The sequence below is a fragment of the Erpetoichthys calabaricus genome, chromosome 4 (genome assembly GCF_900747795.2).
Source record: "Erpetoichthys calabaricus chromosome 4, fErpCal1.3, whole genome shotgun sequence".
Lineage (NCBI taxonomy): Eukaryota > Metazoa > Chordata > Cladistia > Polypteriformes > Polypteridae > Erpetoichthys > Erpetoichthys calabaricus.
Window position 1 is genome coordinate 122,104,949 of NC_041397.2, and position 13,140 is coordinate 122,118,088.

At 37.3% G+C, this 13,140-nt stretch overlaps 1 protein-coding gene across 1 annotated transcript in view; it reads right to left on the minus strand.

Moving 5' to 3' along the window:
* Window positions 1-596: 596 nt before the first annotated feature.
* The window catches only part of slc19a2 (solute carrier family 19 member 2), a 28,425-nt gene continuing 15,881 nt past the window's right edge, over window positions 597-13,140 (minus strand). The window contains exons 4-6 of the mRNA XM_028799741.2: window positions 11,530-11,722; window positions 4,556-4,697; window positions 597-4,182 (exon numbers count right to left, since the gene is read on the minus strand). Coding sequence (XP_028655574.1) covers window positions 4,069-4,182; window positions 4,556-4,697; window positions 11,530-11,722 — 449 coding nt within the window. The 3' untranslated portion in view covers window positions 597-4,068. The remainder of the gene's footprint in view (window positions 4,183-4,555; window positions 4,698-11,529; window positions 11,723-13,140) is intronic.

Genomic DNA, 13,140 nt, shown 5'->3' on the forward strand with positions numbered 1-13,140 from the left:
GCTCAAATCCAGCTAAATGTAGTCAAATTGATTGGGCGGCGTTTCACGATACAGATGGACAATGACCCAAAACATACAGCCAAAGCAACCCAGGAGTTTATTAAAGAAAATGAGTGGAAAATTCTTGAATGGCCAAATCAGTCACCTGATCTTAACCCAATTGAGCATGCATTTCACTTGTTGAAGACTAAACTTCAGACAGAAAGGCCCACAAACAAACAGCAACTGAAAGCCGCTGCAGTAAAGGCCTGGCAGAGCATTAAAAAAGAGGAAACCCAGCATCTGGTGATGTCCATGAGTTCAAGACTTCAGGCTGTCATTGCCAGCAAAGGGGTTTCAACCAAGTATTAGAAATGAACATTTTATTTCCAGTTATTTAATTTGTCCAATTACTTTTGAGCCCCTGAAATGAAGGGATTGTGTTAAAAAATGCTTTAGTTGCCTCACATTTTTATGCAATCGTTTTGTTCACCCCACTGAATTAAAGCTGAAAGTCTGCACTTCAACTGCATCGGAGTTGTTTCATTTAAAGTTCATTGTGGTAATGTACAGAACCAAAATTAGAAAAAAGTTGTCTCTGTCCAAATATTTATGGAGCTAACTGTACATTTTTACTTACACTTGAGAATAACCTCCCTAGAAGCTTCTTATCCAGACAGTGTACAGTACTGATTGGGTCCACAGTGATGAGTTCACTATGACTCCTAAGTGCTTTTCATTTTGGTATACATATGTAATTAAAGACATTTATACACAATAAAAGACTAGTGATTGCAAATGTTGTTTGAAAATGTGTTAAAAGTAACACAAAAATATTCAGATTACCTTTTAAAGTAATAAGTAACACCACAGTACTTATTTTATTGAAGTAAAAATGCCTACATTAAAGAAAACCATATTATTTATATATATATATATGCTGTGTAAAATGTAAATAAAAAGAATGCAATGATCTGCAAATCTCATAAACCCATATTTTATTCACAAAACGTTAAATATCTCATCATCTACATTACAAAAAATATAATGAAAACATTCTGAGAAACTGGTGAAATTTCTGTGCCCAAGGGACAAGACTGAAAATTAGTATTGGATGGCTGTGATCTTTGGGCCCTCAGATGGCACTGCATTAAAAACAGGCCTGACTCTGTCATGGAAATCACTGCATGAGCTCAAGAACACTTCCAAAAGTAATCGTCAATAAACACAATTTGCTGTGCCACCCATAAATGCAGCTTAAAGCTCTATCATGCAAAGAAGAAGCCCTCTCTGGGCTAAAGCTCATTTAAAATGGACTGAGGAAAAATGGAAAACTGTTTAGTGGTCAGACAAATTGAAATTCTTTTTGGAAAACATGAACACCACATCCTCCAGACAAGAGGGAAGGACCGTCCAGCATGTTATCAGCACTCAGTTCTCTGATGGTTTGGGGGGGCATTAGTGGCTATGGAATTGGCAGCTTGCACATCTGGAAATGTCGAAAGGTATATACAGGTTTTGGAGCGAGCAATCTATGCTCCCCTCCAGACATCATCTTTTTCAGGGAAGGCCTTGCATATTTCAGCAAGACAATGCTAAACCACACACTGCATCTGTCACAACAGCATGGCTTCATAGTATAAGAGTCTGGGTGCTGACCTGACCGGCCTGCAGTCCACAGCTTTCACCAAATGAAACATTTACCGCATAACAAAATGAAAAATATGACAAATAAGACCCAGGAGTGTTGAGCAGCTAGAATCCTATTTCAGACAAGAATGGGACAACATTTCTCTCCCAAACGTCCAGAAACTGGTCTCCTCAGTTCCCTGATGTTTATGGACCATTGTTAAAACAAGAGGGGATGCTACACAGTGGTAAACATGGCCCTCTCCCAACCTTTTTGAGACGCGTTCCTGCCATCAAATTCAAAACGACCTTATTCTTTTCTTAAAATGGTACATTTTGTCAGTTTAAATGTTTGACACATTTTCTATGTTCTATTGTGAATAAAGTATGCATTTATGAAATTTACAAATTGTATTGTTTTTATTTACATTTTACACAGCATCCAAACATTTTTGGAATTGGTGTTATGCATATGCGCATTAATACATTACTAGGGAAGATTTGAACAAAGGTTTAATTAGTATACATTTAATTCTGGATTTGTCAGGATTTATGGGTTGTTTGATGTCCTACTTGAAGGTGCCAGTACACAATTATTTACTATAGATATGCAAATATGGAAAACGAAATAAAGCTGGTACTTGCTGCACACCTACTTCTGTCACTGGGTTTAATAACAAATGCTGGCCAGTAACATCACAAATGAAAAAGTAACAAAAAGTAACACACGGTTTATAAACACACTTGATAACAAGTAGCTACATAACATTTTTTGTTTAATAACTTGGAATTTAACAAAGTCACTTGTAAAAGCAACTTTCCCCAATATTGGTTACAACACTAATCCCAGAGGAACACAACTTTAACATCACTATGTTAAAAAAAAAAAAAAAATTTCTTTCACCATAATCCTTTGTTATTTTCATTAAAGCCAATTTTGCCCCCATGTTCACAGTGCATCTTAAATGGTGAAATGTATTCCAGATATTTGATAAGGTGTGGTAACTTTTAGCATGGGCTGTCGTGCCACATCATGTAGTTTTATCACTAGCTTCCACATGTGGAACCTTATCAAGATATATACCTCAAATGCTTTTATTGTTTGCTTCCTCATAGAATTCGAGGGTTAATAAAGAGAGTCAGTCATATTTAAAGAAAGAAAGAAAAAAAAAAAAGCAGGAGTTGCATATTGATTCAGTGAATCACAAGGAAGCGTTTATTCACTCACACGTGAAGAGGGACTTAGATATATATATATATATATATATATATATCTATATATATATGATCATCAAACAGATCAATGCTGAAATACAGACATCAAGTAAAGATCACACTAGATCCTGAATGTTAAAACATTTAAAACTAGTAGCAAAAAATAAAGTTAATTATCAACACTAAAGAGCAATGAACTAAGTCAGAAATGACTCCGTACCTGAAGTTTATTGTAATATTATTTGAATACCGTTAATCAGTAATTTTATCATCTTTTTAAGGAAAAAAGATTCTTAGAAAGTTCTTCTTATACATAGATAAATATGGTCAGAAAGCCTTTCTGTGCAACATTGCTGCCAGTTTCTTTTAGAGAATATTCATCCATCCATCCATTTTCCAACCCGTTGAATCCGAACACAGGGTCACGGGGGTCCGCTAGAGCCAATCCCAGCCAACACAGGGCACAAGGCAGGGACCAATCCCGGGCAGGGTGCCAACCCACCGCAGCTTTTAGAGAATATGCAGCTATTAAATCAAATTTAAAGCTACACATTACACTATGTGCAATTATACTTAAGTGCCATTGAAGTGTAAACTACACACATTAAGTAACAGAATACAGAAGCTGACATTTTACCTGTATTTAGCTACCACAAAAAAACTAATATATTTGTTTTGTTTTTTTCTCTAGCAACAAACCGTTAACTGGAATCAAAATGGTAACATTCTAATTTAAGGCTAAAGGTCAGTGCAAAATAAGTTAGAGAACTTTCCACAGCTTAGTTATATTGCCCAATATGAATTCTGTACGACTACACCTTCCAAATAATTTCAGATCAGCTTAAATCAGTTTACCTTATCATACATTCATTTAGCAGCAGGAAATCACAAAAAACGTAAACCACAATGCAATATTAACTGCTGACTTGTGCAGAATCCTAGTAGTACTGGTAGGAGAACTCTGTGCTCTACCAAGAACAATACGTAGACTAAATTCAAACTAAGTAATCTGTGGTAAAGAATGTACTGTTGGAATCACTCCAGGAATGTGTTTAAAAAATAAACTTCAAATTTCAAAAATAAAGAATCATTTGTGACATGGAAAAAAAAAAACCAAACAAAAAAAAAAAAACAGCAGTCACCTTCTAAGAGCTGTTTGTTCACTCTAATGCTATATTGCTAGTTTTAGTACTACAGTTCATCTTCTCTTTATATCTCCACTCTTCTGCAGTTTCCAGTTCAAATTTATTGTTTAACTGAGTGCAGGTGACAAATTCTCCGTTTTTTCACAAATCTGTACACTGTAGTTCCCAGAAATATAAGTGCAATCACACAAAAATAGACTGCATATATAAGAAACTAGAGAGAAAGGAGAAAGGCAGACATAAGTACAAGTTTTTTCACATTAGCATATACATATCTACAGTGATGACAATAAAACCCAAAGCATCTAACCAGTCTCAAATTTCTCAACTTTCCTAAAATAACATTCACAACATTCCTAAAAACTAATAAAATTGTGCATTTTCCAATAATCCATACAAATGGAAAGGCAAAAATTAAGATGCTTTACAAAAGCTACTTACACCAATTTTATATGTAAAAATGCGGCCCAAAGGTGCAAATTTCCTCCAGGAGACAGTTATATCTATCTAAATATCTGGCATTTTTGTCTTGAGGATGTCAAAAGAAGAAAAAAAAAAAAAATGACCTAACCAAACACTTTTTTTACCTGAGTGAAAATATCCAGTCCCAGTCCACTGTTGTCAACAACCACTATTGTGAGTACCGTTTGCAAAGCCAGGGCAACAAAGGTGTTCACACCAAAAACTAATGCATACCTCTCCATGCTTAAATTCACAGCAATCTGATACCTGTTAATAAATCAAGACAGAAAAGGGCATCCTGTATGAATTAATGACAAAATAACAGTTAACCTGCAACTGTTAACATACGTAGTCAATGGTAAAATACAGTACATTGAAATAAGTACTCATGGATAGTTTAGAGTAGTGGTTCTTAACCTGGGTTCGATCGAACCTTAGGGGTTCGGTGAGTCAGTCTCAGGGGTTCGGCGCCGGGAGGTCAAGACATGCACCCGACTCATATGATTCGTATGACACACCCCGCTTGGTCATCATTAGCTGTAGGTAATTACGCTACATTGTTCGGCCAATCGGTGCTGCAGGGAATTTGGTGCACTCAGTAGTCGACTTGTGACTGTCGTGATAGTATGTCGTGAGATTTCTTTCTTAATATTTTAATCCATACTAACTATGTCGAACAAAAAAAGAAAGTGGTTGGACGAATATGTACAACATGGATTCACATATATAACAGAACGTGATGGGAGTCAGCATCCTATCTGCATGATTTGTAATGCCAAGTTAAGCAATTCTAGTCTAGTACCGGTAAAACTAAAAGAACACTTCCTTAACCTACATGGAGATGGGAAATACAAGAACACAACGCTTGCTGAATTCAAGATAAAGAGAGCCAGATTTGATGAAAAGGCCACTCTGCCTGCTCTCGGTTTTGTACCCATCAACAAACCGATCCTAACAGCATCGTACGAAGTTGCTTACCTGATCGCAAAGCAGGGCAAACCACACACCATTGGTGAAACACTCATAAAACCAGCTGTGTTGAAGATGGCGAATCTGATGCTGGGAAAAGCAACCGAAGTTAAATTATCACAAATTCCTCTTTCAAATGACACCATCAATGACAGAATAGAGGATATGAGCAAAGACATCTTAGCTCAAGTAATTGCAGATCTAATTTCAAGCCCGACAAAATTCAGCCTCCAACTCGGCGAGACCGCAGACGTTTCTAATCTAAGTCAACTTGCTGTATTTGTGCGCTATGTGAAAGATGACATGATAAAGGAAGATTTTTTATTTTGTAAGCCTCTTACAACAACAACTAAGGCAGCCGATGTGAAGAAACTTGTGGATGACTTCTTCAGAGGCAACAATCTTTCGTGGGATATTGTTTCTGCAGTTTTTACAGACGGAGCTCCAGTCATGTTGGGAAGAAAGTCTGATTTTGGTGCGCTAGTGAAAGCTGACACACCACACATCATTGTTACGCATTGTATTCTGCACAGGCATGCGCTGGCAACAAAAACCTTGCCTCCAGAAATGACGGAAGTATTAAAAATTGTAGCTGAATGTGTGAACTATGTGCAAAATTGTGCGATAAGGCACCACATTTTCAGTGAGCTGTGTAAAGAAATGGGTTCTGAATTCGAGGTACTTCTGTACCATTCTAACGTTCGGTGGTTATCCAGGGGATGGGTGCTGAATCGTGTTTTTGCTATGCGTGTGGAATTAACTCAGTTTTTACAAGAGCACCAACATCGTCATGCAGATTGTTTTAAAAATTCTAGGTTCATTCTCATTTTAGCGTACATGGCCGATATATATGCAGCTCTTAATCATCTCAATCAGCAGATGCAGGGTGGGGGAGTCAACATCATTGAAGCGGAAGAAAACCTGAAGGCTTTTCAAAAAAAGCTGCTGCTATGGAAACGACGAACAAAGAATGATAACTTCGCAAACTTTCCCCTGCTGGACGACTGTGTAAGTAAGATCGAAGATGTGTCTGGAATCGGAGATATTTCTGTACCTACGGAACTGAAGCAAGCAGTTGCCATGCACTTAGATGAGCTTGCAAAGTCTCTTGACTGATACTTCCCTACAAGAGAGTCATATCCAGCATGGGTGAGACAGCCGTTTACGTTTGACATTGAGACAGCAGATGTCAATGATGAATACCTCGACAAAATCATTGAAATTCAGCAGAGCCAGATTCAACAGCAACTCTTCAGAACAACAACGCTCTCATCGTTTTGGTGTCGACAAATGGTAAGTTATCCTACTATTGCTAGGAAAGCCCTGGAAATTTTTATACCATTTGTTACAACATATCTTTGCGAGCAATCTTTTTTGAGGATGCTGGACATAAAAACGAAGAAAAGGAACAGACTTTGCTGCGAAAATAACATGAGAGTGGCAATTGCCAAGGTGAAGCCACGCATTTCTGAACTGGTCTCTCAAAGGCAACAGCAGAAGTCACACTGATTTGCAGTAAATATTCATTATTATTGTGGCCTGGTGAAAATTAGGTGATGGGTGTGTGTTAAAATGATAAAAATAGCATAATACAATAAGTTTATTATTGGAATACATATATTTAAAAATTAAAATCATTTCAGTGTGGTAGTATTAAAAAAGGTTATGTCCTTGTGAAAAGGTATGTAATTTGTTGTGAATTCATGCATTATATTGGTTTTGTTCTTTGAACTCAGTGATATTAATACACGATTCATTTTGTAAACTAGTAAAACATATACCTATGTTTTGAATTTGAAAAAAGTCATATTTTATTTTTCAATAAAGAAGGGTTCGGTGAATGTGCATATGAAACTGGTAGGGTTCAGTACCTCCAACAAGGTTAAGAACCACTGGTTTAGAGGAAAAAAGAAGTAGATATTGTCTACAGTATTTTAAGTACAAAACAAAGACAATGTCCTTTACTCAAATTTTTCAAACAGAATCTGCAAATCTGTATAACATGTTAGACTATCTTGTGGATAATCTGAAAATCTAAGCATTTTATTCCAGTAGGCTGTGTAAACAGTTAAATAACTCAGATGTGTTTTTATCTCCTTCCTAAACATGCTTTGTTAGTGTTGGGGAATAAAACTTGAACATTTTTAAAAACAAATTAGAACAGCAAGATATGCACTACTCTTTAGCTGAGAAATTACTGTGAGGCTGCTTTAGAAACAAAATAACTGCCTTTATAGCTCTTTGGAGAACCTTGTTGTGGTTGAGCTACTTGTATCCCCAATCAACCTCACTTAATCTGCGCATGGCTGTGTAACCAGCTCTATGTATTAACAACAATATGGAAGCGAACAGTCTCAGTAAAACTTCCACAAATTACCTCATGTGAATGCACTGAAAAAGTCTGGCAACTGTTTTAAGACAAGGCCAAAATGTGGGATTTATTTATCAGCACTTTCCACCCCGCTGACCTCTATACCAAGCATTCCTCAAATATTTGTTCCGGGATATTTTTAATTCTGGAAACACTTTTGAGTTATACAGAGGTGTATACCCACAATAGTGGGGGCAAGTTCCAACACACATAAGATCTAGTGTGAATGTTAAATTTTATAAAAAATAAAAAACCCTTTATTAATTTTTGTTAAAAAACCAAAGTATCAAAAGAAAAGATTCTAACCAGACATCATTTAATTTAAGTACATCAGAGAAGCTGCAGCTAATTTTAAGAACTCCATGTGATTGAAGTCACAAATGACTTTGCCCACCCCTGATATAGTTGAAGTCACAAATTTACATACACTTAGGGTGATTTCTTTAAAACTCACTTTAGAACCCCTCCACAGATTTTATACCAATAAACTATAAATTTGGAATATCATTTAAGATATCTACTTTGTGCAGTGCAAAATTAAATTTTTTTCCACAATGTTGAGAGTATTTTACTTTTTATTGACTACAGTGGGGCAAAAAAGTATTTAGTCAGCCACCAATTGTGCAAGTTCTCCCACTTAAAAAGATGAGAGAGGCCTGTAATTTTCATCATAGGTATACCTCAACTATGAGAGACAAAATGAGAAAAAAAAATCCAGAAAAATCACATTGTCTGATTTTAAAGAATTTATTTGCAAATTATAGTGGAAAATAAGTATTTGGTCACCTACAAACAAGCAAGATTTCTGGGTCTCACAGACCTGTAACTTCTGTAAGAGGCTCCTCTGTCCTCCACTTATTACCTGTATTAATGGCACCTGTTTGAACTCGTTATCAATATAAAAGACACCTGTCCACAACCTCAAACAGTCACACTCCAAACTCCACTATGGCCAAGACCAAAGAGCTGTCAAAGGACACCAGAAACAAAATTGTAGACCTGCACCAGGCTGGGAAGACTGAATCTGCAATAGGTAAGCAGCTTGGTGTGAAGAAATCAACTGTGGGAGCAATTATTAGAAAATGGAAGACATACAAGACCACTGATAATCTCCCTCGATCTGGGGCTCCACGCAAGATCTCACCCCGTGGGGTCAAAATGATCACAAGAATGGTGAGCAAAAATCCCAGAACCACACGGGGGGACCTAGTGAATGACCTGCAGAGAGCTGGGACCAAAGTAACAAAGGCTACCATCAGTAACACACTACGCCGCCAGAGACTCAAATCCTGTAGTGCCAGACGTGTCCCCCTGCTTAAGCCAGTACATGTGCAGGCCCGTCTGAAGTTTGCTAGAGAGCATTTGGATGATCCAAAAGAGGATTGGGAGAATGTCATATGGTCAGATGAAACCAAAATAGAACTTTTTGGTAAAAACTCTACTTGTCGTGTTTGGAGGAAAAAGAATGCTGAGTTGCATCCAAAGAACACCATACATACTGTAAAGCATGGGGGTGGAAACGTCATGCTTTGGGGCTGTTTTTCTGCAAATGGACCAGGACGACTGATCCGTGTAAAGGAAAGAATGAATGGGGCCATGTATCGTCAGATTTTGAGTGAAAACCTCCTTCCATCAGCAAGGGCATTGAAGATGAAACGTGGCTGGGTCTTTCAGCATGACAATGATCCCCAAACACACTGCCTGGGTAATGAAGGAGTAGCTTCGTAAGAAGCATTTCAAGGTCCTGGAGTGGCCTAGCCAGTCTCCAGATCTCAACCCCATAGAAAATCTTTGGAGGGAATTGAAAGTCCGTGTTGCCCAGCGACAGCCCCAAAACATCACTGCTCTAGAGGAGATCTGCATGGAGGAATGGGCCAAAATACCAGCAACAGTATGTGAAAACCTTGTGAAGACTTATAGAAAATGTTTGACCTCTGTCATTGCCAACAAAGGGTATATAACAAAGTATTGAGATGAACTTTTGTTATTGACCAAATACTTTTTTTTCCCACCATAATTTGCAAATAAATTCTTAAAAAAATCAGACAATGTGATTTTCTGGATTTTTTTTTCTCATTTTGTGTCTCATAGTTGAGGTATACCTATGATGAAAATTACAGGCCCCTCTCATCTTTTTAAGTGGGAGAACTTGCACAATTGGTGGCTGACTAAATACTTTTTTGCCCCACTGTACATCACAGTTCTAATGGGTCACAAGTTTACATACACATTAGCCAATTAGCCCTCGATAGCCAATAAGCCTAACTGGAGTCAACCTGTGGATGCATATTAAGGCCTACCATCAAACTCGCCGCCTCTTTGCTTAGACCTCAGACAGAAGAAGAAGAAGAAAGAAAAAAAAAACAAAAAAAAAAAACTGGACCTCCACAAATCTGGTTCATCCTTGGGAACAATTTCCAAACACCTGAAGATTCCAAGTTCATCTGTACAAACAACAATATGCGAGTATAAACACAGTGGGACCACACAACTGTTACACCATATTCTGTCTCCTAGAGAAGAACATTATTTGGCATGAAAAGTGCAGAACAACCCCAGAACAACAGGACCTTGTGAAGATGCTGGAGGAAACAGGTAGACAAGTTTCTATATCCACCGTAAAACAAGTCCTATATCGACATAGCCTAAAAGGTGGCTCAGCAAGGAAGAAGCCACTGTTCCAAAGCCAAACTGCAGTTTGCAATGGCACATGGGGACAAAGATCTTGCCTTCTGGAGAAATGTCCTCTGGTCTGATGAATCTAAGATCGTACTGTTTGGCCATAATGGCAATCACTGTTTTGAAGAAAAAGCTTGAGACTTGCAAGCAAAAGAACACCATCTAAGCATCATGTTGTGGGGGTGTTTTGCTACAGGAGGGACTGGTTCACTTAATAGAATAGACTGCATCATTAGGAAGGAAAATTATGTAGATATGTAGCAGCAACATCTCAAGAGCTCAGCAAGGAAGTCAAGGTTCATTCGCAAATGATCTCCCAAATGGACAATGACCCTAAGCATACCTCCAAGGTTGTGGCAAAATGGCTTTATGACAACAAGGTCAAGGTATTGGAGTGGCCACCACAAGGCCTTGACTGCAATCCAATTGAAAAGTTGTGGGCAGAACTGAAAAAGCGTGTGCATGCAAGGAGGCCTAAAAACCCATCCCAGTTACACCACTTATGTCTGAAGGAATGGGCCAAGATTCCAGCAACTTATTGTACGACGCTTATGGAGGGCTACCCAAAATGTGTGGCTCAAGTTAAACAATTTAAAGGCAATTCTACCAAATATTAACAAAGTATGTATGACTCAATAAAAAGTCAAATAAAAAGTCAATAAAAAGCACAATATTGTCTGTGAACATTGATAAAAAAAAAAATACTTTTGCCCTGCACAAAGTAGATGTCTTAAACAATATTGCAAATCTATAGTTGTTAGTATAAAATCTGCGGAGGGGTTATAAAGCAAGTTTTAAAGAATTCACCTTAAGTGTATGTAAACTTCTGACAATCTAATTTTTGCGTGTATTTTCATATCATAGAGAAAAGAAAAATTCAGTACAAATACAAGACCATCCATCTAATTCAGCTCACAAAGAAGGTTCATGTTGAAGGTTACAAAGTAGCATTCTATATACAGTACACATGTGCACTTTATGTTGATGTGGTAAGCAGCATATACACCTTATTATGTCTAAAGCTGTAAAAGTAAAGAACAGCACTGAAAAACTACACAAAAAAATAACTTAGGTACTCACGTTGCAATTGTTATGAGAAGCATATAAATGCTTCTAAAAGCAACATAGGAAGCATAACACACCCAGATGTTCCTGACAGAATCCATGATGTAGACAGATGCAGCTATTAGCACAGAGGAAGTACACAAAGCCAGTTCACCCCAAACATCCCACGACACCTTCACAAATCCAATGGCAAATGCAACAGCAGCACCTAAAGAAATAAAAAATGCAATGTTTATATAAAAAAAAAAAAAACCACCACACACACAAAAAAACCACCAAACATGTGGAACTGACTGAATATTAAGTATATGAAAATGAGTCAAGAAGCCTTAACACTTATCAAGAACCAAATACTCTCTAAACTTTTACAATTTTTATCATTGTTTAACTACTGCTTATCCTTTAGACAAGCAACTCATTTTTACTCTCAGGTGGTCAATTTTCCCAAAATATGTGACGTCACCTATTATTTCTGCTTGTTGATAAATGCAGTGCAACCTGCACTCTTAGCCTTCCCTCCTAAATAGCAAAGTAGTCAGGGAATATCATCTTTTACTACTCCCAGGGACAAACCAGAAAGATAGAAGCACTCCATTCTTTGGCCGTCCAATTGCAATCTACAGCAAGGGGAATATAAACTTTGTTGAGAGTTAAGCAACTGCCTCATGCTCCAACCACATACCGAGCCAAGTATGAAGGTCCCCTTTTCTCAAACAACTGTTTAGCTCCCAAATCATTTCTATGTACATCGTTTCAAAGTCAAAAAAAAAAATTTAAGCATATGTTCAGTTGGGTTGGACAAGTTTTAAATAGTTTAGAATAGCAAAGAAACAGGTAGCCTCATTAACTGCTTTCTATCTCTACTCTGTTACAGCACGAATCTCTCATATATACATGCCAGCCACAACTGTTATGGTCTACTCTTGGAAAATCTAGGAGGAAGAAAAAAAAAAAAAAAAAAAAAGGTAAACCTGCAAGATCATAACTGCTGAAACCAATACCACAGTGAAAGGTAGGAACCCATTGTGGACTGTTTCTAATATTGTAGTACACCCTCACACTGTGCATTCAATTTTAAGACTCCAATCATCCCTAACAGATTTTAGTCTTTGCACATTCTATCCATTATTATTCACCAAATCCAATTGCACAAAGAAACTACTCCAGCTAAATGCAAACTTGTCTAATTAATCTAACACAAACAAAAAAATTCACAGATGCAAAAACCATGGAAGCTCAATTAAGTTTACAATTCCCCCCCTTTTTCAAAAACAATCAAACCTTTATGTATAAAATTTATTGAACATACGAGGGGGGACCCAAAAATAACCGGAAATATTTTTAAAACATGTTTAATTTAATTTTCTGTACAAACTACAATTAGTCTCCCTCAAAGTACTCTCCATTGGCGGAAATACACTTATCTAACCGTTTGTTCCATTGTTCAAAACATTTTTTAAATTCGTCTGAAGTAATGCCCATTAATGCTCTGGTTGTTTCTTGTTTTACCTCTTCGACATCAGCAAAACGGCTTCCTTTCAAGTCTTTTTTCATCCGAGGGAACAAAAAGAAATCACACAAAGCTAAATCCGGTGAGTAGGGTGGGTGGTTCAGGGTTGTCATACC